The sequence below is a fragment of the Onychostoma macrolepis genome, chromosome 13, assembly GCF_012432095.1.
Source record: "Onychostoma macrolepis isolate SWU-2019 chromosome 13, ASM1243209v1, whole genome shotgun sequence".
Taxonomy (NCBI): Eukaryota; Metazoa; Chordata; class Actinopteri; order Cypriniformes; family Cyprinidae; genus Onychostoma; species Onychostoma macrolepis.
The window spans coordinates 3,569,223-3,596,131 of record NC_081167.1 but is presented as its reverse complement, the minus strand read 5'-3'; the positions used below and the strand labels follow the sequence as shown (position 1 = coordinate 3,596,131).

Here is a 26,909-nt window from a genome sequence, read left to right as displayed (position 1 = left end):
AAACAACTGCACCTTACAGCACATCATTCATGAGTCAGAGTCAACAACCACAAGAATCCAAATCTAATGACAGTGATGTCACTTCCATAATCATAAACCAAGGTGAATATAAAGCTTTATAATAAGGGGTACCTAAATAATCATGTACTAATTACCCAAATTGAAACTTACTTCAACATAAACTAATAATTAGTGAACACATGAACTAATCACGAATTAATAAAGATGGATTCATGCCTGAATAACGACTTCATGCGAGTACATGTTTGATAGTTACTTTTAGGAGTAAACTAAATTAAATAGCCCCCACAACAATATGAATGAATGAGGCACTTATATAGCATTTTATTGTGTATTGATGTACACCCAAAGTGCTTTTTCAATCATGTGGGGGGGGGGGTCTCTCTCCTCAACCACCACCAGTGTACAGCATCCACTTGGATGATGCGACTGCAGCCACAGGACAATGGCGCCAGTGCGCTCGCCACACACCAGCTACAGGTAGAGAGGACAGAGAGACACAGCCAAATGACCACAGAGAGTCAGGGCCTCGGTTTAACGTCTCTCTCAAAAAAAAAAAAAAGATTTGGTTTTCAAAAAGCTTTTTTCCAAAAGGTACATATAGAAAAAGGCGGGTCGTCTTATAATCAGGGTCGTTTTATATTTGGGTCAATACAGTATGTTTGAGTTATTTCACAATATACACATTGAAATTGTAGCCTACATAGTTTGTGCAACTACATTTATTTAAATTGAATGTTAAAAGTTCATATTGATCATGTTCTATTCTGTAATGTTAATATAAATCATACACTCAGAATAAAAAGGTTGCATTTTAAGCATGCAAGAGCCTGTCACTGGCAGTCTCTTACGAAAATGAACTATGGTTTTACTAAAGTGACCATAGTTCAACTATAATATTTGTAGATTTCCATGGTTACCACTACAGTAAACATATTTTAACTATGTGTAAACAAGAATATAACACATTAAGTTGCAATTAAGGCGTATTGAATGTTAAAATGCATTTCAAATATAAAGTTAAGTGGGTATCATTACCCATTTTACTCATAGTAATTTAATAATTTTCATAATTTAAAAGTTCAGTTTATAAGTATTGTATTGGTATCGATATTGACGATACTGGACTTTAAAAAAAAATAGTGTATTCTATCAAAAACAAAGTAACTGGTATCGCCCATCCCTAGTGTCTGAAATAGCGAGACTTGTGGGGTGCTTCTGTGAGAACCTACCAGCAGTGGTCCAAAGGAGGACAAAAAAACAAATTGGGTACAGTGTATATTCCACATAACACCTTATTAGACAGGTGGTAATGATGTTTTGGCTCAACAGTATATATGCATAAATATACATACAAACATACATAAAACAATTCTTGTTTTTATACAGCTGTTTATACAGCTGGGTATAGACTTTAGTCAGGGTAGTGCCACAACATACCATTTGTACAGTGGCTGATAGCCATAGGCTTCCATAATATTTTTATATCTGTATTAGAATTTCCATACAGGTTTGGAAAAACATAAGGGTGAGTAAATGATGACAAATTTTTGGATGAAGGCTTATAAGCCAGTAGGGTGAATTTAAAGGAGACTCACGTGAGAATCACACAAAATATACTGAAATCAAATTATGGGTGGTAGTTGCAATTAGTATTCTCCACATTTGATAGGAAGAATCACTGTAAATATTTGCAAACTAATCCTGTGCCATCCAATTATGTTTATGATGCAGCCTAACCCTAACCCTAACATGTAGTTAAGGTGGTCATTATTTAGGAAGGAATCCATATAAGCCTAGTCATATTTAAGGGTAGTTGTTTATTCATTCTTGATTAGTTCATGCCGTCACTAATCATTAGCTCATTTTGAAGTAATAATAAATATATTAGGTTCAGGTACCCTTATTATGAAGTGTTACCAACAAATGTTACTGACTTTAATATGTTTAACTAATAGTTAAAACAAAAAATCATTATATAAAGGATATGAACTAAGGGACGGAGCCTGTGGTCTGGAACACTGTCTAGATGGGTAAATGCAGAACCAACAATCTTCTCTGCCAAGCCTTCTATTGCATAAAAGTCTTGCTGCATGCAGGGACCTGCATTCCCAAGCACGTGGTAACTTTAAAAAAAATTGACATAAAACAAAAGGGTAAACAGGATCAGGAAAATGAGTTTAGACCATTGAAGAGTTTTTTTTTCTCTCTCTATTAAACAAACAAAAAAGAAAAAAAAATTGATTGCTCCAACCAGTTATCATAGAGTGAGGAGAAGAAGCCTTGCATGCGTTCAGCAATATTTCTGTATGCTGAAGAGTCGTAGGCATCTAAAAGTGGTTGAGGAATTCCTGTAGGAAACATCAAGAGTTATTTAAGATAACAAGAGTCTGGGGTTTTAAAGGCAATGTTGATTTAACTGCACTGACACTATCAGATGAGAACCAATTTTGAACTGAATTGAGCTAGATAATGACACTCCTGCCTTCAGCAGAGCTGCTTATTTTCCTGTTTAATTCTGTGAAGCTGCTTCGACAATCTATATTGTTTAAAGTACTATAGATATACAGGAGACTCGATTTGACTTTACCAGTCACAGCAAAACCTAAATGACGGTGTTCATAAAAGGACAGGACAAATGAGAAACCTACCTAAAGCAAAATTCCTCTCCACATCCATAATATCATAGACCCTTGTAAAAGTCTTGCTAAGCCGGTTGATGTTCTCTGGCAAGAACAAGCTATTTTGGGTCCTGAAAGGATGAACAAGGTCAAACTACTCCAAACACTATTACAATAGTGGAAAAACAGTACATAGCACAGCACAGCAAATACCTGTACACTATCCATGATTTTTTTCACCATATATTATTCCATATCAAATGTCTGTTTTTCTAGGAAATGATTTTCTAGGAAATGACCTAATTTACCTGATGAGAGCAAAAAGGTTAGGCAGCAAGGCCTGCAGGGGCTCCGCACAAGGGTTTCTGTAGACAGGGGCCCTATCAGAGGTTGTGCTGACCACAAAGCCTCCTGCTTTTGCCTCCTCAGGATCAGCTGGCCAACGAGCACGCTTTACAACCCCAAGTATGGTGTTCACACAAAAACTAATCTGCCATTGAAGACAAAAGCAAAACTGATGAGATTTACAACAAAATCCAACATCTATGCAAACACATTAGACTGCATGCATTCATTTGAAAAGTAGTGGCACCTACCCGTGACCTGTTGATACCCATCTGATCCTCTGCGTCAGTGTCACTGATCACCTGATCAGCACCAACATATGCCAAAAAGGTAGCAGGGTCCCATAACACACTGCACAACACAAAATTAAAGGAAGGTTCATACATCAGACAGCCTCAGATGCATGTACATAAGCTAGATATTAATAACTTCATCTCATTATCGTGTTAAATATCCTCTTAATAAATTCAGTAAACGCCTGTATACAACAATATCCATTCATACCTCTTCATCTCCTCTGACAGCCACTTTGCAGTAATAGGTGCCATGAGTTCTTTCAGAAAGGCTTTCTGCTTGTTATAGTCTTTGAACTGATTGCTGATTAATATCAGGGCTTCCATAAGAGCACACTTCTCCATTTGTGTCAGCAGCAGCTCATTGGAGAACAACCTTTTCACATGCTCATACATCATGTCAAAGCACGGCTACAATGCAAGAAAAATAATCTATTATCATTAGCGTCCTAGAAGGGAATGCTAATATAATGTAACCTGTACATTACATAATGTAACATTATATAATGCTAATATAATGTAACCTGTTTCTTTAGGACCGTAACTAAAATTAAATTTAGTTAAATTTAGTTTTGCATTGTAAAGAACTGTATTATGGATGCATGCTTCAACATACCAGCATAAAATCTGAATAATCTCGACATATCCTAATGATGGAAGAACAGGCATGTCTTCTGAGATTCTTAACAGCTCGTGTTCGAGGTGCCTGAACACATGCACAAAACATCAACAAGACTGTTTGATTAGAGAATGACATGCAGTCATAAGTAATGGGCACCTTACCTTGCATTCTTCAACCAATTCAAATGTGATGGAAGGAAATATCTAAATGTAAGTGGAAAAAAAGACATTTGATGATGATAGCTTTTTAGCACATCTATCATGCACCAAGTAAGGGATAATCAATGGCTAGCTGTGCATTAAACGATTTTAATGCACGACGTGGAGGCGAAGAACCACCATTGCCTCCGCAAAGTGCATTCAAATCGTTTAATGCAAAGCTAGCCGTTGATTATCCCGTTCATGCCATGGTCATTTGCCAGCATTCACATATTAAAGATGTTAATAATATTTGCGCTGCAATATTTGACCAGAACGATAAAAATTAGGATATTTTTATCTGTATTACCATTCAACTGTAACTGTATGTTACTATGGTTACCAATGTTTATAGGAAGCGCATTAATATAGAACGTGATTAAACTGACCTGGAACTACCTGTGCAGTTAAACAAATTTAATCAACACCTGCCAGCCAATCAGAATCGAGTATTCAGACAGACCATGGCATAAGTAATATATATATATATATAGAAGATCTAGAAGATTAGAGAAGCAATGTATACATTTTTTTTTTTTTTTTTAAATCAATCAATCTAAAATTTACTTGACACCCTAAATCAGTGGTTAGACAGTGTTTTAGATGCACTTAGGTGCAGACACATTAGCAAAACTGTGCAAAAAAAAAAGAAGCCCATTGTCAATAGTTGTAGTGATGTATGAAGCACTTCTCACAAAAGAAATCACTTTCTAATTAAGTTGCTTTCAGTTGGTCAGCGGGGCAAATTTAAATAAAATAATAATAATAAAAAAATAAATAAAATAATAATAATTAACAAAATAATAAATTGACCTCACACACGAAAATCCCAACTGAGAGGACTCCAATTGGAATGACAAAATTTTGCCTGCAAAAGTTCACTGAGCAACAGTAAATGTGACTGGACATTTATTCACATTTTTCATATGACAGATTATAAACCTCACCTTAAAGAGTACTTGAGGCAGGAAGTGTGGTTGGTGTGTGACGAAGGGAAAGAGAGTGGATATGATGGTAAGAACACAGGACAGAATGAGAGGATCTCTTGTCTCATAGTTTACAACCATCTGCAGCAGCTCCATACCCTCATCTATGGGAATTTTCTACAGCAATGGGAGGAAAAAAAAAAAATACATCTCAATGACAAGATACCTCTTTAAATCCCTCACCGCTGTACCATGAGAGAAACTGGTTGTTTTACCTCCTTTTCAAGAATTTTGAAGAGCTGTCCCAACACACTTTCTGTGAAGAATGTCATGGCATCCCACTGAACCGCTGACAGAGACAGAGCAAAACAGAGACCCTTCTTCAGCTTCAGCAGATAACAATACTAATTAAGCAGTGTTAAAAGTAACTTTCCAGGGTTAAACAAGTACCAGAAACACAATTTACAGCATTATATGTTGATTACCCTCTGTCGATAATTGTCACTGGTCTGGTAGCCAGAACTGGTGAAGCTTAGTTTGTATTGCAATGTTTCAATTGTGAACATATCAATCTTTTAAGTCCATGAATAAAATGAATGAATACAGACATATCATTTACAAACAAAAATTTTGTTCATTATCTTGTGAATGAGAATCTGTTCAGTTCAGCATGAGAGTCTAACTTAAATCATGTTCCATAAGGATTCAAAGCATAATTCCCAAATTATAAATGCAACCACACAGTGAAATTGTGTAGGACAAGTGATGGATAACATTCTGCATTATAATGGTAAATCTTGTGGGAGTCTTTTTAAAGAGGTAAAATCTGCATAGTTTACTGGTACAAGGATACTATATTATGTAATATAACATGTTTTTTTAACTGTGTCATGTTTTCATCTCTTTTTACAACTCGCAAATCAAAAAGAAATGCGAACTATTATTTATATAATGTTTGACCTAAGGTGATTCTTTAGACAAATTTTGATTCTCTGGTAATTAGCCTAGTTTATTATTAATTATATTGTAATTATTAATTGTAATTATGGACCACTTATTTCTACTTAAAACTTTTCTTCTTCTTGTTCTACTCTTGAGTGTATGGCAGCCCATAGAACCACTTGCAGAAAAGTTATGAAATTTGGTACACCAGATTGAGGACAGTCTTAACATTAACCATAACCATGAGACAAAAGATATTAATATTTTCCCCATATCATGTTGGGAGTCGGACATACTTTAAAACACACTGGTGTATTGTTACAAACTTACGAAACAAAAAGTTATGGATTTCATATCAACGATTTCATCAGTTAATTTGATGCCGTGATGCCAAACTGAATCTGAGGGTTTACAAAGTTTTGACATACTGACACCAAACTTAGAGCATGTCATCGCCACCTCACGCTGACCACATTATATCAATTTGCTAACAGCACTGTCTACTGGCCAAAAGCAATAAACCAGTAAATTACATTATACCAGTATATTTATGATTTTTTTAGCCATTTTGACTAAAATCACATTAAAACGCCTTTAGTAACTCATTTTTGCAGTTTGTCTGATGCTTTCTGCTTTGCTTGCTTCTGTAGTGCTTGGCCTCTTAATTTCTGCTAGCAGCTATATGTAGGTTTATATTAGGATATAGAGAGTATCAAATACTAGTTTTGTACAAAGTTAAAATTTATTTAATTGATGTAATTTTAATTAATTAATTTATTTATAAGTGTCAGTTTTTGCATTATGATTAGTCAAACCAGAAGACAGTAGGGACATAAAGATATTATCAATATCATGATATCGCGATAGCAAATAGTCTCGACATTATCGTGGTCACATGACGATATGAAATGATAGGTCTTCCAGGCAAAAAGTGTAGTTTTTAAAAATATATTTAAACTAGTGCTCTCAAACGGTTAATTGTGATTAATTGCATCCAAAATAAACGTTTTTGTTTACATAATATATGTGTGTGTACTGTGTATATTTATTATGTATATATAAATACACCCACATACAGTATATATATTTTCAAAATATTTACATGTATTTACATGTCTATATTTTCATATAATTTATATTATATATTAATATATGAACATAACATTTTTCTGAAATGTATACATGCATGTGTGTGCATTTAAATATACATATTGAATATACACAGTACACACACATATATTATGTAAACAAAAACTAAGTTAAACAAAGTTTTAACTTATTATTCTAACATAAAAGGTCTTTTAAAGTGTTTTGGGCCATTATGCTTTGGCACAGTATCTGTCTAACTAGAACCAAAAGCACAATATGGCTTAATCCCTTCATCAAATCTGTTTTTGCTGCACGTTTCAAAGCGAAGCGCACACATTGTTTAGGCGATCAGCTCGTGAACTGCTGTTTTCCACAGCTCTGTTCAGAGTGAATGAATGCAGTGAACTCCATAACTGCATGTGCTGTGAGTTTAACGTGAGTTTATTCATTTTCATTTATTTTATAGTGCAGTTGTTTTACGATATATGGCTATTACTGTCATTGATATTATTATTAATATTGTTATAATATTCTAATTTGTTTGGCTTCCTAAAATACCAGTGTGAATGTAATTTAGTCTGAGACAGTATACCACAAATAAAAAGAGGTTTGAGTCCCCTTTAAAGTTCTGGTACACTTACTTTTTCGGACTTAAGTTTTCTTAGTTAAGAACATGAGCTGGAGCACTTAATTTTGAACTCTCAAAGTGCATTAGATAGAATAATTTAAAGGGGTCAAATTAAATTATTTAAACTTGAAGTATTCGAAGTGTATTTAAAGTTATTTTGAAAGCTTCAGCTTTCAAAATAAATGTAAAGACAGTTAATAATGTCATTAGTTTTACTATCAGTTTAAGCCCGAAAGGGGAACAGAGTCGCATGACAGACACGGTGATGATGCTCTTATGTATTTGTAGTACACAAGCTACGGTTAAGACAGTTGACTCCACTGTGATGTGACCCTGTCTCCCTGTCTCTTTCTCTCTCTCTCACAAAGTGCGTTACTCTACACTGCGCATAACTCAGCATTTGAACAGTCAATAGCAAATACTTAAACTAATAACAAAACATACGTACAGTCGCTGATTCAGAAGCGCCAGATTGTCATAGCAAAGTAAGTTTTTTTTTTTTTTTTTAGAAATAGTCTTTGCACAGTCAGCCTTGTACTCTCCTAGGTTCACGAAACTGCCGTACATAAAATGCGTTCCACAAATTCAAACATTTGGGTTGTGCGGTTCTGTTAAGTAATCTTAATGATTCCTAACTGCATGTACTTTCGGAAGGCCAAATAAAGTGCTTTTGCTTTCGCATTGAAACACACAGTGCCTCCCTGACATGGCTGCATCAACGCTATCGTTACTGAAACCACGCCTTTTTTCTTTTTTGGGCAACATTTGGGCTGCATTACGCAAATATTTCCACATCGTGATGTAGACATGTGGGGGCGTGTTTGAATGAGGCGTTTTAGATCGGTCTGGATCAGCCTTATCTTTTAGATAGAATAAATCCTTTTGTGGGAGACTTGGTAACTCTGCAGATCTTATACATGCACAAACAGCTACATACCACACTAAAGAAAAGGACAATTAGAAAACACATCATATGACCCCTTTAACTTTAAAATGTACAAAAAATACAAAAAATAATATTATATATATATACACACACATATACATACACAGTGGGGCAAAAAAGTATTTAGTCAGCCATCAATTGTGCAAGTTCTCCCACTTAAAAAGATGAGAGAGGCCTGTAATTTTCATCATAGGTATACCTCAACTATGAGAGACAAAATGAGAAAAAAAAAATCCAGAAAATCACATTGTAGGATTTTTAAAGAATTTATTTGCAAATTATGGTGGAAAATAAGTATTTGGTCAATAACAAAATTTCATCTCAATACCTTGTTATATACCCTTTGTTGGCAATGACAGAGGTCAAACGTTTTCTGTAAGTCTTCACAAGGTTTTCACACACGGTTGCTGGTATTTTGGCCCATTCCTCCATGCAGATCTCCTCTAGAGCAGTAATGTTTTGGGGCTGTCGCTGGGCAACACGGACTTTCAACTCCCTCCAAAGATTTTCGATGGGGTTGAGATCTGGAGACTGGCTAGGCCACTCCAGGACCTTGAAATGCTTCTTACGAAGCCACTCCTTCGTTGCCTGGGCGGTGTGTTTGGGATCATTGTCATGCTGAAAGACCCAGCCACGTTTCATCCTCAATGCCCTTGCTGATGGAAGGAGGTTTTCATTCAAAATCTCACGATACATGGCCCCATTCATTCTTTCGTTTACACGGATCATTCGTCCTGGTCCCTTTGCAGAAAAACAGCCCCAAAGCATGATGTTTCCACCCCCATGCTTCACAGTAGGTATGGTGTTCTTTGGATGCAACTCAGCATCCAAACACGACAAGTTGAGTTTTTACCAAAAAGTTCTATTTTGGTTTCATCTGACCATATGGCATTCTCCCAATCCTCTTCTGGATCATCCAAATGCTCTCTAGCAAACGGGCCCGGACATGTACTGGCTTAAGCAGGGGGACACGTCTGGCACTGCAGGATTTCAGTCCCTGGCGGCGCAGTGTGTTACTGATGGTAGCCTTTGTTACTTTGGTCCCAGCTCTCTGCAGGTCATTCACTAGGTCCCCCCGTGTGGTTCTGGGATTTTTGCTCACAGTTCTTGTGATCATTTTGACCCCACGGGGTGAGATCTTGCGTGGAGCCCCAGATCGAGGGAGATTATCAGTGGTCTTGTATGTCTTCCATTTTCTAATAATTGCTCCCACAGTTGATTTCTTCACACCAAGCTGCTTACCTATTGCAGATTCAGTCTTCCCAGCCTGGTGCAGGTCTACAATTTTGTTTCTGGTGTCCTTTGACAGCTCTTTGGTCTTGGCCATGATGGAGTTTGGAGTTGGACTGTTTGAGGTTGTGGACAGGTGTCTTTTATACTGATAACAAGTTCAAACAGATGCCATTAATAGGACAGAGGAGCCTCTTAAATTGACTACTGCAAATGCTCTTCTGGCTGGACTTCCATCAAACACAGTCAAACCTCTACAAATGATTCAGAATGCGGCGGCACGACCGGTCTTCAAGGAACCCAAAAGAGCCCATGTCACACCTCTCTTTATCTCATTGCATTGGCTACCAATCGCAGCTCGCATCAAGTTCAAGACACTGATGCTTGCTTATAGAACAACCACAGGCTCAGCACCAGCCTACATGCACTCACTATTAAGAATCTACATCCCCTCCAGAAGTCTGAGATCTGCTAGTGAGCGACGCCTCGTGGTACCATCACAAAGAGGCTCAAAATCACTCTCCAGAACATTTTCGTTCACCATTCCTGGCTGGTGGAATGATCTTTCCACCCATATTCGGAGTGCTGGATCCCTGTCAATCTTCAAGCAACAGCTGAAAACTCATCTCTTTCGACACTACTTGACTTCACATTTACATTTATGCATTTAGCAGTCGCTTTCATCCAAAGCGACTTACATTGCATTCAAGTTACAGTTTTTACATTTTATCAGCTCTTGCTTTCCCTGGGAATCGAACCCATGATCTTGGCGTTGCTAGCGCCATTAAAAAAAAAAAAAACACTCTTTCTCCTTATTTATTCCTTCCCTTGCTAGCTTGTACTTACTTAAACAATGCCTGAGACTTGGTGTTACAAGCACTTCGTTTGTCGGATTGCCTCTTCAAGATGAATCGCTTTATGTATTCCCCAATTGTAAGTCGCTTTGGATAAAAGCGTCTGCAAAATGACTAAATGTAAATGTATGTAAATAAAGTTTGGTATCTGGCGTTTTTTGAGGTTTAAGAATGATCTGCTGTGTGTCTGTACATGACCATTTTTTGGTCAAACATTATGTAATCTTTGCATTAAAATATCAATCTTTCCAATACACTGAAGGGTATTCATCATAATACCATGAAATGAGATAAATAAAATAAATGAGATGCAGCATAAAATGAGATAAATATAGAATGAGAAAAATCGCAGCACAATTCCAAAAACTGCACAAACATTTGGCAGATGAAAGATTACCTACCATGAGAAAGTCTACTAACAGTACTCACATGTTGTATTTCCAGTATCTATAGGTGTGCAGATCTGAGACTGCACCCATTCCCTTGCAATTTGGAAGGCCTCAAATGGGACAATTTTACAAGCCAGACGAACTGCTTCCCCCTGCTGAGCCCTGAAGGCTGTTTATAAAAAAAAATTGTTCAGAGGTTAACCAAACCATTGTAAATGCAGTTTTATTTATTTATTTAATAATTTGTTCTTTGCTCATTTCTGTAATTTGTTTGCTTTTGAATAACCATTGAAATGAAAGCATTTTAATTAGTAACTTCATGTTACTAATCAAATCAACTGGGTTGATTATATGATCTGTAGGGCCCTATGAAATCCAATTCTTTTCAAATTCAGTTTTTTTAATTTTAATTTTTAATTTTCCTTTACTCATTTTTAATGATTAAATTAAATATTATTATTCAAAAAGCATGTCTAATTAATTAAAATCATGAAACTTTCACATCAATTTATTAAACGTTTAACAAAAAATTACATTTAATTTTTTCCCACCATATGTTTTATTGTTACCACATTTTATGTTTTAGCATGTCTAATTATTTGAATGCATAAAAATTAATTTATTAAAATTCATTCTTAAAATTGCATTTCAAAATGTTTTTTTTCCCCTCAGAAATTCTGTGTTGTATATTTACATTTTTCTGGTTATCAAATGAAAGCATAAAACATTCATTTCATTAATGTTTTAATTAGGGATGCACCTATACCACTTTGTCCAGTACTCGCCCGATACCGATACTTTTATTTTTGGTACTTGTCGATACCGAGTACCGATACCGATATTTTCATTGCATTTGTACATTTTTTAAATATTGGGTACAGAAACCAACAGAGTATGTATAATGTTAGTTGGTTAACTTAATTTATCAAATAGATACAGTCAAACCAAAATGTATTCAGACACCTTCAACATTTCTCACATTATCACAGTTTATTCGCTATAGTTTATGGTAGTAAAATATGACAAGAACTCAGAGTTAAACTGTGTCAGAACAAATTCAGCTCAATAATATCAGATAACTTTGATAGAAAGGTATGTGATGGATTACAATCAACCAAAATTATTCAGACAGCTGTTAGTATGACAATATTTACACAACTATCAATACTTTGTCGGGCCACCCTTATCCTTAATGACAGCCTGTAGTCTCCTGGGCATGCAGTCTGAATAATTTTTGGTCCCAAATTTGTATCAGTTTTATTGGTAGTCCATTGTATGAAGAATTTTTGGATATAATATGTCACAGTTTACTTTATTTTGCTATCCTCACTTACAAAAATGAACTATAGTGTCCTGCACCCACTAGTAAAAAATATCAAAAATTATATTTGGTCTCTGAATAATTTTTGGTTTGACTGTATATCCTTCGGTTATTTTCACACTTAATTATGCACATTAAAATGTATTTTACAAGTTTTTGTTACTCTCACTGTTCATTTTTTTTTTTTTTTTTTTGCTCTACATCATCTTCAATTCAGTTGCATTAGAGCTGCTAAAAATCACGTGTTTTGCTGTAATAATGCAGGGAACCACTCGTTATAAATCTCCTAACTGTGATATTTTCAGAAATAGAAGTCGCGTTTTTCTTTGCTTTTCTTTCTAATGCAGAAACACTCATGAAGCAAGCAAAACATGCACAACGCTCGCACGTGTTTGTACTGGTGCAGAATGAGAGGACAGTACAGCCTCGCGCATTTCACACAGGCTGCTAGTTTCACTTTCGCCAGAAAGTCGTGTATGCTTAAGGTTGAAAATAAATTATTTATTTTATAGTGAATATATAGTGAGTATATTTACAATTCAGTTTTAATCCAAGTGATGCATGCTATGTGAGCGAACATCAACAAAGATTACAGAAGTGAGCGCGCGTTACTCCCTCCCGTTAAGTAACTTGTGCATTGTTTTGCTTACTTGTTTTTGACATATCCAAAAGAACTACAAACGTTCCAGTGATGTCTGTGAGAAAAGTATATTCACTCGACAAGCTCGTGCACCTGCGCCCGCTCAATCCACTCAGCGCTTTGCTTTTCAGTTCGCGCACATCAGCTATAAAAGGCATTAATACTGAATGTTTAACATTATTCATTGCATACATCTGCTTCTTAGACATCCTTAATCTCTAATAACTCCATTCTGCTGCATGTTGTCCTGTTTCTTTGTCTGAATATGACACTTATCACATGCTGTGAGGTATCGGCGCTTGGTATCGGGGCATTTTAACAAGTACGAGTACGAGTACAGGAGCTCAGTATCGGGCCCGATACCCCCTAGTTTTAATCTTTAAATAAAAAACTTTATTTTTTTAATTAAAACATGGAAGAAATTTTGTGTCATTATTCCATAAAAAGTAAGTTTTAATAATTTTAGTAGTAGTAGTAGTATGTACATTCTACTGTAATATATTTCTGGCATAATGTCTTTAAATTAAACTTTTATTTTGATGGGTTGCCGTGAATACCTTTACATTACTGTGTGTATATAATGTGAGGAAAGTTTTATTCAAATGAGTGGAGTGACTCTCAGAGCAGTTCTGGAGATGTTGTTCATGTATTTATGTCCTCATTTAGAGAGACGACAGACGCTGAAACCACCGTGAGTCGCGCACACTTCAGTATGTGTGTAGTAAACAAAACCGCCCATCTTCGCCATTCATTCACAGAAACACACATAACATGCAGGATTCATATTTAAATAGTAATTTTGTGGGTTAATATTCACAGATACTAGTCCATATCACGATTTGATTCAAGTGTAATAACCTACTTTTGATTAATTCATTCAAAGTTTGACAAATTCCATGATGTTATACAGTAAATTTCGTTTTTATTACTGGATTCTGCAATTCCATCCACGTTTTCTGCATCATGGAAATCATAGGGCCCTAGATGTGTGCATTTGATTGCCAAAATTACAACTGGACAAAATATTAAAAAATTAGTAACAAGAAATTGTTGTTGGTAAAAAGAAGTTTGTATTTGTCAGTCAACAATTAAAACTTTTTAAGCACACTGATGTAATAACATTAAATTTAGCTAATTAGTTACTAACTACTTATAACTCACAATTAAAGGAGCAGTTGAAATCTTCATCATTATCAAAGTCCACTCTAGAGAATTCACATCCTGGACAATCATTCTTGGAGGGAAATCCAGTCTGTAAATTGAAAACAGAGCAGTTAAGTATGATAAGAAGCATTATTCAAGGCTGCTCTGTCTGGTATACACAACACTTACTTTAACAAGATTGATCCTTGCCGCTCTTAAATATTTTATCGCCATCTGGCCAACTACAGGATCCTTTGATAAAATTTCATGTCGGAATAAGTTTCCCCAGGTCATTTGTGTGGACGACCTCAGAAACTGTTTTAAATAATATATAAATAATGAATAAATATGGAACGCATAATAGAGCAAATTCATCAAAAAAATCATGGTTGACCAGTGAGTTTCATAGCTATAATGCCACTCAACCTGGCTAGGATGAGTAGTGAAGGCAAAAAGAGCTTCCATGTATTTATCCAGATTAACAGGAACTTGTACTTCAATATCGGAACCCTAAAGAGAAATATAAAAATATTTTGTATTTTTCATGAGAGAAAAAAAAGATTGCAACAAAACAGTGATGTGTATGCTTTAACCTTACCACTAGAGAGCAGATTTGGCTACCCAGGGCACAGAGAACCTGACACAGCCTCTTCAAAAAAGTGTATCTTCTTTCCACAATGCCGCCTGATGATCTGAATTGTAAGATGGACAGTTGTAGTTATAACTAACAGAAGTAAATTTTGTTATTCTAAACTAAGCTTGGCAGTTTCAAGAGAAAATGTAAACTCACTGGTTACAGAGAGCTGCACCACCTGCTGACCTATATTAAAATAAAATTCAAAGAGCAGTGTGCAGTCATACAAATAGTATACAGTCATTTAGAGCAGGGTTCCTCAAATTCGGCTCTGGATCTGGGATTGAGCTAAAACCTAGAAGACAATGCCTCTCCAGATTTAGGAACCCTGATTTAGAGTAAGACATCTACTCACTGTGCAGCAGACAGGATGTAGTTCATGGCAACTTCATCAAAGAGTACCATAAATGGTTTCCTTTCCTCTAATTTTCCCTGTGAAAGTACAGAACAGGTTCAGTCAAAACTTCACACAACAGCGTTGCTCTTTATTGGTTGTCTATTTTGCACCATTGGCAAGTTCTTTCAATAACAGCAGTCAAGCTTTATTTGCTTTTATGGCCTATTTAAATCAGCATTCAATAAGTTCAATAAGTCGATTCAGTCACATTTTACTGCAAGAACAAATACGATGATGGATTAATGCTTTTTACTTGCTGATTAACTAAAAATTACAAAGAAAGTCTTAAATAATGCAGCCAACAATTGAAAATTAGGTTTTTAATGAGTTTCCCTATACATGACAAACTCAGAGGTTAACACAACAGGCACAATCAAATAATTTTAAAAAGGAGAGAAATAAAACAGCAGGATGAATGAATTGAAAAAAACAGACATCATAAATTTCTCACAACTGTCTGTATCTGTGATTTCCATTCAGTCATGCTAACATTTTGTTTTCATATGAGGCACTCTCAATCATTGATTCAAACTATATACTAATTGTAGGAGATTGTGTATCCTTCCAGTATCTAAGTATGTGTCTTGCTACTGTGACTATACCTACAGTAACCAGCAGGGGGCGCTTGCAGGATTTCTTCCAAGGGTACGCACAAAGATTTTATTTTTGAGAATGAGAGTATAGTTCCTAGCCATAATCGGCCTAGAAAATGGCAACTTTTCATTTTCCATCAGTCTTAGTACAAGATGTAACTACAGAAGAGTCAAGTTTTAAATAGGAAAAATATCAAAACTCTTTGAGCGAGATGCTAATGGTCTAATCAATGATCTATGCTAAGCTACGCTAAAAGTGCTAACGCCAGACCCGCAGATAGGCTGAATGGATTCGAAAATGGTAAAACTCAACTGTTTAACTCTTGGGGAGTTGGAAAATGAGCCTATTTTCAAAAATAGAGGAGTGTTCCTTTAAAGTTACCTCTCCATTAGTGGTGTAGGGACGGGCACGCACTGCGGGCAAAAGTTAGGGATGTTAATTTTGGTTAATTTTCCTGACCGACAAAATTGCTTGTTAACCAATCATTAATCGTTAACCAACAAAATTAGAATGTTAAATTAGATTTAAATTAAATTAAAAGTTAGTGGATGCGCAAATAGCAGCACAAACATCAGAACTACAAGGATTTACACATCACGCACTTGTGTAGGGAGAAAAACAATAAAACCGCATATATAAAAGGAATAAAATAAACAGTCCTAAACAAATATATTTAACTTAAATAATGAACATTAACAAAACCAAATAAAAAAAACTGCACGACAAGTCTACACCGATTCGGTTTCATTTTTGTGACGCAAGTTTTAGGAAACCGAGAGGGCTGAAAGCTCACCCTATTTGTTTTCTTTATTTTACAAAAGCGCAATGTTTTGTTTTTATTGTGAAAAAAAGAAAATACAAATTAACTGTTGTAGGCTAAACCAATCTCATAGCACGATTTTCTGTTTCTATTTGTCGTAATATTTATACGCAGAAATTGACTTTGACGAGCAGAAAATCATGCTACTGATAGGCCTACACATTTTCATGAGATTACGGTGAAACAGAGAGAGCGGTTCGAACGTAAATTTATAATTAATGGCATGGCTGGTTCAGTCGACAGAAATATGGGACACACAATAACTGCTGAAGTGTTTGCGGGGCAAGTCTCAGGTCAGTCTGAGCGCTCATGGTATGCACAGTGCGTACAGCCGTACACCTGCAGGCACACACTGGTAACCAGGGTCAGGTTCATAGTTATTATTCTGAGGAATCTGAGTTTTGTCTCCTAAAAGACCCTTAGGTGAAAGCAGTAGGTTATATCCCAACCACTTCCTAAGATATTTCAACACTATTTCCAAAAAAGGAATATTCCTCTGTATATTCTCTAGTATGGATTAGGGCTGGGCGATTTGGCCAAAATAAATGATGACGATAATGTTTTCATATCAGTCGATATCGATAATTATCACGATAAATGACAGGTTTTTAAGTTTAAAAGCAGATTTTTGCTCCAAAGTGAACATTGTAGAAACCAGACAGTTAATAAACTACTCTTTATGGTCAGAACATGACAAACATTTCACGTTTTTGATTTATCAGTCATTTTTCCTTCCTAAATATCTTAGCAGAAAAATGTATTTCTTAGTTTCTGCATGTTCTAATGCAGTGTTAATTTCGTCAACGAAGAAAACGACGAAAAATATTCGTTAACTAACCTTTTTTCTGTGACTAAGACGAGACGTTGACAAGCTAAAACTAATATCTGATGATAAAAACTATGACGAAATTTATGCCACATCTTCGATAACTATATACAGTGAGGAAAATAAGTATTTGAACACCCTGCTATTTTGCAAGTTCTCCCACTTAGAAATCATGGAGGGGTCTGAAATTGTCATCGTAGGTGCATGTCCACTGTGAGAGACATAATCTAAAAAAAAAAATCCAGAAATCACAATGTATGATTTTTTAACTATTTATTTGTATGATACAGCTGCAAATAAGTATTTGAACACCTGTCTATCAGCTAGAATTCTGACCCTCAAAGACCTGTTAGTCTGCCTTTAAAATGTCCACCTCCACTCCATTTATTATCCTAAATTAGATGAGGTCGTTAGCTGCATAAAGACACCTGTCCACCCCATACAATCAGTAAGAATCCAACTACTAACATGGCCAAGACCAAAGAGCTGTCCAAAGACACTAGAGACAAAATTGTACACCTCCACAAGGCTGGAAAGGGCTACGGGGAAATTGCCAAGCAGCTTGGTGAAAAAAGGTCCACTGCTGGAGCAATCATTAGAAAATGGAAGAAGCTAAACATGACTGTCAATCTCCCTCGGACTGGGGCTCCATGCAAGATCTCACCTCGTGGGGTCTCAATGATCCTAAGAAAGGTGAGAAATCAGCCCAGAACTACAGGAGGAGCTGGTCAATGACCTGAAAAGAGCTGGGACCACCGTTTCCAAGGTTACTGTTGGTAATACACTAAGACGCCATGGTTTGAAATCATGCATGGCACGGAAGGTTCCCCTGCTTAAACCAGCACATGTCCAGCCCGACTTAAGTTTGCCAATGACCATTTGGATGATCCAGAGGAGTCATGGGAGAAAGTCATGTGGTCAGATGAGACCAAAATAGAACTTTTGGTCATAATTCCACTAAACGTGTTTGGAGGAAGAAGAATGATGAGTACCATCCCAAGAACACCATCCCTACTGTGAAGCATGGGGTGGTAGCATCATGCTTTGGGGTGTTTTTCTGCACATGGGACAGGGCGACTGCACTGTATTAAGGAGAGGATGACCGGGGCCATGTATTGCGAGATTTTGGGAACAACCTCCTTCCCTCAGTTAGAGCATTGAAGATGGGTCGAGGCTGGGTCTTCCAACATGACAATGACCAAGCACACAGCCAGGATAACCAAGGAGTGGCTCTGTAAGAAGCATATCAAGGTTCTGGCGTGGCCTAGCCAGTCTCAGACCTAAACCCAATAGAGAATCTTTGGAGGAGCTCAAACTCCGTGTTTCTCAGCGACAGGCCAGAAACCTGACTGATCTAGAGAAGATCTGTGTGGAGGTGGGCCAAAATCCCTCCTGCAGTGTGTGCAAACCTGGTGAAAAACTACAGGAAACGTTTGACCTCTGTAATTGCAAACAAAGGCTACTGTACCAAATATTAACATTGATTTTCTCAGGTGTTCAAATACTTATTTGCAGCTGTATCATACAAATAAATAGTTAAAAATCATACATTGTGATTTCTGGATTTTTTTTTAGATTATGTCTCTCACAGTGGACATGCACCTACGATGACAATTTCAGACCCTCCATGATTTCTAAGTGGGAGAACTTGCAAAATAGCAGGGTGTTCAAATACTTATTTTCCTCACTGTATATATATATATATATATATATATATATATATATATATATATATATATATATATATATATATATATATATATATATATATATACATATATATATATATATATATACTAAAAATACTAAGGTATACAGTAAGTATCTTCCTAAACTTCTGAAGACAATATATATACACAGTGGGTACAGAAAGTATTCAGACCCCCTTAAATTTTTCACTCTTTGTTATATTGCAGACATTTGCTAAAATCATTTAAGTTCATTTTTTTTCCTCAATGTACACACAGCACCCCATATTGACAGAAAAACACAGAATTGTTGACATTTTTGCAGATTTATTAAAAAAGAAAAACTGAAATATCACATGGTCCTAAGTATTCAGACCCTTTGCTGTGACACTCATATATTTAACTCAGGTGCTGTCCATTTCTTCTGATCATCCTTGAGATGGTTCTACACCTTCATTTGAGTCCAGCTGTGTTTGATTATACTGATTGGACTTGATTAGGAAAGCCACACACCTGTCTATATAAGACCTTACAGCTCACAGTGCATGTCAGAGCAAATGAGAATCATGAGGTCAAAGGAACTGCCTGAAGAGCTCAGAGACAGAATTGTGGCAAGGCACAGATCTGGCCAAGGTTACAAAAAAATTTCTGCTGCACTTAAGGTTCCTAAGAGCACAGTGGCCTCCATAATCCTTAAATGGAAGACGTTTGGGACGACCAGAACCCTTCCTAGAGCTGGCCGTCCGGCCAAACTGAGCTATCGGGGGAGAAGAGCCTTGGTGAGAGAGGTAAAGAAGAACCCAAAGATCACTGTGGCTGAGCTCCAGAGATGCAGTCGGGAGATGGGAGAAAGTTGTAGAAAGTCAACCATCACTGCAGCCCTCCACCAGTCGGGGCTTTCTGGCAGAGTGGCCCGACGGAAGCCTCTACTCAGTGCAAGACACATAAAAGCCCGCATGGAGTTTGCTAAGATGGTGAGAAATAAGATTCTCTGGTCTGATGAGACCAAGATAGAACTTTTTGGCCTTAATTCTAAGCGATATGTGTGGAGAAAATCAGGCACTGCTCATCACCTGTCCAATACAGTCCCAACAGTGAAGCATGGTGGTGGCAGCATCATACTGTGGGGGTGTTTTTCAGCTGCAGGGACAGGACGACTGGTTGCAATCGAGGGAAAGATGAATGCGGCCAAGTACAGGGATATCCTGGTCGAAAACCTTCTCCAGAGTGCTCAGGACCTCAGACTGGGCCGAAGGTTTACCTTCCAACAAGACAATGACCCTAAGCACACAGCTAAAATAACGAAGGAGTGGCTTCACGACAACTCCGTGACTGTTCTTGAATGGCCCAGCCAGAGCCCTGACTTAAACCCAATTGAGCATCTCTGGAGAGACCTAAAATGGCTGTCCACCAACGCTACCATCCAACCTGACAGAACTGGAGAGGATCTGCAAGGAGGAATGGCAGAGGATCCCCAAATCCAGGTGTGAAAAACTTGTTGCATCTTTCCCAAAAAGACTCATGGCTGTATTAGATCAAAAGGGTGCTTCTACTAAATACTGAGCAAAGGGTCTGAATACTTAGGACCATGTGATATTTCAGTTTTTCTTTTTTAATAAATCTGCAAAAATGTCAACAATTCTGTGTTTTTCTGTCAATATGGGGTGCTGTGTGTACATTAATGAGGAAAAAGAAAGAACTTAAATGATTTTAGCAAATGGCTGCAATATAACAAAGAGTGAAAAATTTAAGGGGGTCTGAATACTTTCTGTACCCACTGTATATAAGTAAAACAAAAAGTACCAACAAGAATACCGTTAAAGTACAAGTGCCAGATCAATAAGCAGTATCGGTAAGAGTAGTAATACCTTTAAAACTTTAATGATACCCATCCCCAGTACCTCGGTTCGGGGGTCACAGTTCGATACGATTTCGGTACAACAGAAAAAAAAAAAAAAATCTACTATGCTCGGTTTATTTTCATTTATTTTGAACAGACAGTAGTACAAATTAAAAACATTTCCACCTAGATGTGGAAATACTTAATATTACATATATATAAAATCTGCAGTACCTAACACTAGCTTCTCTATTCTTTTTGTATTCTATCTATTTCTTTTTATTTATTATACAATTAACAAAAGCAAAAAAGGCCTTTGACACTAGCTTGCTCTATTCTTTTTCTATTCCATCTGTTTTCTTTTTATTTATTATATAGTTAAAAAAAAAAAACTTGCTATGTGTACTATGTTAAGCTAACTGAGACTTGTTATAGCACTTGAGTATCATTGCTCTTTTGCTGGTTTTGATTGCTTCCATTGTCCTCATTTGTATGTCGCTTTGGATAAAAGCGTCTGCTAAATGACAAAATAAATAACAAATAGGTGAACTTGACTCCAATGACAGCAATGACTTGCAGAATAAATAAAAAAACAAATAAATAAAATAAGGAATTTTATGGGAAAATTAGCTGAAAAGAGTTTTATGATGTACAATGCTGTCACTTACTTTCCTACTAATGGCAATTAGTAGACACTCTGCAGCTTCCAACTGAAGCTCAGGTTCACTCAGCAACAGGCAGAAGATCTCCAACAGATGGCAGTTGTCATTGGTGATGTGGACCAGAGCAACCCAATCAATGTAGCCAGCCAGAGTATTGAGAGTGGCTACACCAACTCGCCAGTGAGCTTTTGCCTGAAAAAAAAAAAAGGAAAGAAAAAAAAAGGTAGTTTAATCTGGCAAATAATATTAGGCAGAGCAGAATAAGAAAATGTACCAGGGGAAAAAAAGAAAGAAACAAAATAGGCCCAAGCATAACAGCCTTTGATACTTTTTAGCATTTTAACATCTTATCCTAAAATGTATTGAAAACCTTTTAATAACTAAGCTTTTACGGTGTAAATGATGATGATAAGAGCCATATTTGGTGTATATCTGATGAGCGCAAGTAATATGGCAAATTTGGTATGGTTGTATGGCATAGGCACCAAAAGCCAAGTTACTGGACTTTGCACCAAATGCACTGGCAAAATACACTATTCCTGTAACCCAAGAATTTTAAAACAATCTCATTTACTTGTAACCAGAATATACAAGCAAAAAAGACCATTCTTATAATGCTTAAGCCGTTTCATGTTGACGTCAAAATGAAACATTAGCATATTGCCCGCCCACTTGTTGCCACTAGGTGTCCCTTTTGGGGCGTTAAAAATAGCCGTTTCCCCGGTAACGGCTGTACACAAATCAGCACTGCTAATAATCACAAACACTGCTTTAAATGAAATTGACCAATCGGACCAATCACCGCAGATTAGCGTCACACATAGGAGGGGTTTGGAAAAATGAATCATTGAAGGAATCGTTTGGGAGTCGTTGAGCAAACTAGGTAAATATAAATGCATATTATAAGAAAATATGTTTTTTGAACTTGCATGCATGTCAACCTGTTGTTGGGGACTTCCAAAACCCCCCCAAAAAAGAACCTTTCATAACCCATAATAGGGGCACTTTAAAAAATAAAAAATAAACTAAAATGCAAGTGGTTGATTAGATGGTAGATTAGTGCATTGTTGAGCCAACAAAGAAACATTCCACAACAAGCTCTATTAAGAAGTGGACATTTTTGGTGGTGAATTAAATGTTTTCTCTGAAAGAGTGGTAATGGAAGGGTTTTAAGGGATATGGACATTCTTTAATTTTATTATTTAATTTCTAATATATGCTCTCTCAGGAAGTTTGCTTATGTTGTAACCTGAAATGTTGTGCTTATGTTTTAGAAAGGTAAAAAGTTCAAACAATAGGTCCCAGAGGAAAAGGCCAAGGCCATGTGCTGTGTATACATATTAGATAATTAAACAGTCTACTAACTTGGGAGTAGTGCTAAAGTGCACTGAAGAATCTAATGAACACTTTGGAAGTGGCAAGGCAGTGATATTGTCTTCTTGGATGAGATGCTGTCACCCAAGGGGGTAGAGTCTACCATAGGCAACTGAGCTTCTGAGCAACTAGTCAAATTGTCAATTTATACAATATTTTTCAACTACGTTCAACTGCTTTCCATCCCTTCTCTCATAGACACATGTGCTGCATGTTCAATGATCAGTACAAAGATCAATCATCATGATTATTCACTAGTCTGACAGCAGTTCTCAATCTGCTTCTTTCAAGTATTACTAGTCCAGTCCTATGTCTTAATAAAAAAAAGTTCATGGACAGATAGAAATGGGTGCTTGATTTGACAAACTCATTGGTAAGGCTGTTGAAAGGGAGTTTCAGTTTGTTGTTCTTTCCATACAGTGCAATGCAGCTCAGACTTCTGGAAAACCCAGCCACATGCAGATTGACCCACCACAGTGGACAGTGGGACATCAAATACCAGGAGCAGCTACAGTATGCAAGTTAAAATGCTGTGTTGGTGTATCCATGCCTTAACCTTCTCTGGCAACCCTGATTGCCCTGTAGTCCAGAAGGGAATCTCTGATCTCATCTAGCACACAATGTACTTTCTTTAGGCATCTAGAGACAATACTGAAGAATACAATGCATACTAGAGGTGGGACTCTTTCGGTCCCTCATGATTGGATTCATATCGATTCTTGGGGGTCACGATTCAATTAAAAAACGATTGCAAAATCACAATTTGCAATTTTTCATAAAAGTTTTTGTGCACACTGGACATCAAACGCACCAGTATTTTGATACAAAAACACACCAGTGTATAGTATGGGTAGTCCTGACTTTAAAAAAATAAATAAATATCAGTGTTTCCTATTAACTATTAAGTTTCCAATAAATCAAAAATATTTACACTTCCCATTGGGGATGTGCCCGTGTCCGAATACCGTGTTGGGTAAAGGAAATGACATGTACCATGAACCCTTAAAGGGAATAAACATAAGATGGGAAGAAATTTTTTTTATTTCAAAGTTTTGCTCGCAATTATATCGTTGGGTAATTATCCTGTATATAAATTACGGCCATTGGGGAGCCGGTACTAATATGCGGGGCATTGAAATCGCTTTTGAATATGCGCTTGCCTTTTACTTTCAATATTCGTGATCACACATGCTCGGTGTTTACTACAGAGCGGCAGTACTTACCATACATTTTACAAGATTAGATGTTTGTCAGTGGTGCTCAGAATCTACGAATCATTAGCTATCGTCCTATCAGTCATCCTTACTCTGTTTACGTGGTAAGTGAAATTTGATGTACTGTAATGTAATAGGCAACATATTTGATGTGAAAAATCCTACTAACATTACAACTGCACCTCAGGAAACAACATATCCCCCCTCATCCTTTTTTTTCTTCAGAGTGAATGTTCTAGTTTTTAATGATTTACAACCACATTTAAAATTGGTTCAAATTAGATGCAACAAATCCAATCTCACACTAGGGATGTCCTGATCAGGATTTTTGTGCCCCCCCCCCATCCGATCCGAATTGAATTGAGTATCTGGCGATACGGAGTCCCGATCTGATGCTTGTACAGTGTTTCCCATTCATTAACTAGTCTGTGGCGGCACGCAACAATCTAATCTGTCCCGCCAGTTTCATAATAAACCAAAAATATATTGATGATACTCCTCATTATAACATAAAATGTCTTTAACGTTGTGTTTCGTGCCATTGCTTTTGCTAAGTGTCCATCAAACTAACTAAATCGTATATGGCTTTATCCCCTCATCAAGTCTATTTGCGCTGCTTGTTTCAAAGCCAAGCGCACACTTTTTAACGCGATCAACTCGTGATCCGGTGTTTCCTGCGTCTCAGAGCGGCTCCTTTCAAAGTGAATGCAGTTAAGTCTGTTTTTGAACGAGCTGTGAGTTTAGCGAGCATCTGAGAACACAACGGTTCACAGTATTTCACTAGATTTGTAATAAGACGTGTTTGTAAGCCTGTTTTCACAGAAGTTGGTGTTTTCCACCAAAATACAAGCTCAGCTGCAGTTTCCCCCAAAATAAAAGCTAATAGGTTTATCTCTTGCAAGCAGGACTAAAATAAACAGACCCGCACAAAGAAAATACTGTAAGCTACAGGCAGAGCAAACTCACTGTTTATTGGAAGAAAAAAAATTATATTCATATGAATGTATTTCTGAAGGGAACTGACTTTCGATGGCATTTCAACTTCTGTTCCATAAGCGCCACTTGCTGTCAGAGAGTGAAATGTTTGTTTGTTTTATTTAGGTTTTAGCATAATTTCACAAAGCTGAAGTCAGACCATTCTGTTTTTGTTTCAAATGTTGAAATGATACAATGAAATTTAAATTAAAAAAAAAAACTGCTCATGCTACATGTGTGTTGTATCTTTGTTTGTATCGTGCAGTGGTTGGTTCTAATTTCAAACGGCATTTTTTTATTATTAAATATGTTGTAGTAGCAGCAACTGCAAAAACAGTTACATGGCCATGAAAAAATATTTGTGGCAGAAATTCTCAAGTCACCAGCCATTGGCAGATGTGGCAAAACGTTATAGTTTTAGGCCCTGCTTGCATGTGTGGAAATAAGGACAAAAGTATTGTAATTTCCCTACTGTTGAGTAGGATAAAATTATATACCTGTGAAACACTCATTTTCATTTATTTTAGTGCAATTATTTTACAATATATGGCTATTACTGTCATAGGAATAATAATATAAAATTATTATTATATTCCCCCGGAACCCCCTAGAGCAGCGTTTCCCAATCCCAGTCCTCGCGCCCCCCTGCTCTGCATATTTCGTATGCATCTCTTATCACGCACGACATGTTCTATTCGAACGTAAGTGCCCTGCTTAGTGGACATCACAGGATATTCTGCCATAATTCCAGTTCGAAACGAGTGTATATGTTCCATTCAAAGGCATTAAAGTGTGCGAAACGTGAATTTAAATTGTATTTCTTTACAGAGGTAGTATTTATAAAGACATTGGTAGAAAATGGGACTACTGATGTAAACTTCTTAAAGTTGCCACATAAATAGCTAATAGTGGAGATATGCTTTCTAACCATATCTCCACTATTAGCTATTTATGTTGCAATTTTATTGTATACATAAAATACAAGTTTACATCAGTAGTCCCAATTTATACCAGTGTCTTTCCGAAGCACGATGCAACCCATAGCAACGTGTTATGGCAATGATGTCTCAGATAGTATGACGGCAGATTAAAGTGATAGTTCACCCCAAAATTAAATTCTGCCATTAATTATTCTGTGCATCTTAGGTGAAAGAGTGCGTATGCATCATGGTACTCTCCAAAATGGCGGAAGACTGTAACTCGGGTGAGAAGACTTGTTGAATAAAGTCATTATTTTTGTTTTCTTTGCACACAAAAAGTATTCCCTTAGATTCGCAAAATTGAAGTTGAGCCACTGATGTCACATGGACTGTTTTACCAATGTCCTTATTTAGTTTCTGGGTCTGGTAACATGTCAGTTGCGTAGATGTCTATGCAGGGTCAGAGAGCTCTCAAATTTTATCAAAAATATCTGAAGATGAACGAAGGTCTTACGGGTTCGGAGTAAATGAGGGTTGGTAATTAATGACAGAATTTTCATTTTAGGGTACACTATCCCTTTAAGTAAACTATAAACAGGGTTGGGGAGTAATGGAATACATAATCAGGATACAAAAATCTAGTTACATCAAAAAACAAAGTATTCAGATTACAGTTACATTTTGTAAAAAGTGGGAATACTATCAGGATTACATTTGTTTCATTTAAAAATAAATGTGTTTTTTGACATAATTATGCT

At 36.6% G+C, this 26,909-nt stretch overlaps 1 protein-coding gene across 4 annotated transcripts in view; it reads right to left on the bottom strand.

Annotated features, from left to right (window-relative positions):
• LOC131551753 (exportin-5) overlaps window positions 1-26,909 on the bottom strand; it is a 152,718-nt gene that overhangs the window by 104,829 nt on the left and 20,980 nt on the right. For 3 of the 4 annotated variants that reach the window (XM_058794855.1, XM_058794853.1, XM_058794852.1), the window contains exons 7-24: window positions 21,675-21,860; window positions 15,197-15,273; window positions 14,998-15,027; window positions 14,806-14,899; window positions 14,634-14,717; window positions 14,397-14,522; window positions 14,226-14,316; window positions 11,144-11,272; window positions 5,301-5,374; window positions 5,047-5,202; window positions 4,064-4,105; window positions 3,897-3,986; window positions 3,492-3,691; window positions 3,239-3,338; window positions 2,951-3,132; window positions 2,673-2,773; window positions 2,276-2,372; window positions 2,012-2,147 (exon numbers count right to left, since the gene is read on the bottom strand). In XM_058794855.1, the coding sequence (XP_058650838.1) occupies window positions 2,012-2,147; window positions 2,276-2,372; window positions 2,673-2,773; window positions 2,951-3,132; window positions 3,239-3,338; window positions 3,492-3,691; window positions 3,897-3,986; window positions 4,064-4,105; window positions 5,047-5,202; window positions 5,301-5,374; window positions 11,144-11,272; window positions 14,226-14,316; window positions 14,397-14,522; window positions 14,634-14,717; window positions 14,806-14,899; window positions 14,998-15,027; window positions 15,197-15,273; window positions 21,675-21,860 (1,995 nt within the window). The remainder of the gene's footprint in view (window positions 1-2,011; window positions 2,148-2,275; window positions 2,373-2,672; window positions 2,774-2,950; window positions 3,133-3,238; window positions 3,339-3,491; window positions 3,692-3,896; window positions 3,987-4,063; window positions 4,106-5,046; window positions 5,203-5,300; window positions 5,375-11,143; window positions 11,273-14,225; window positions 14,317-14,396; window positions 14,523-14,633; window positions 14,718-14,805; window positions 14,900-14,997; window positions 15,028-15,196; window positions 15,274-21,674; window positions 21,861-26,909) is intronic. The other variant, XM_058794854.1, reaches the window with a different exon arrangement.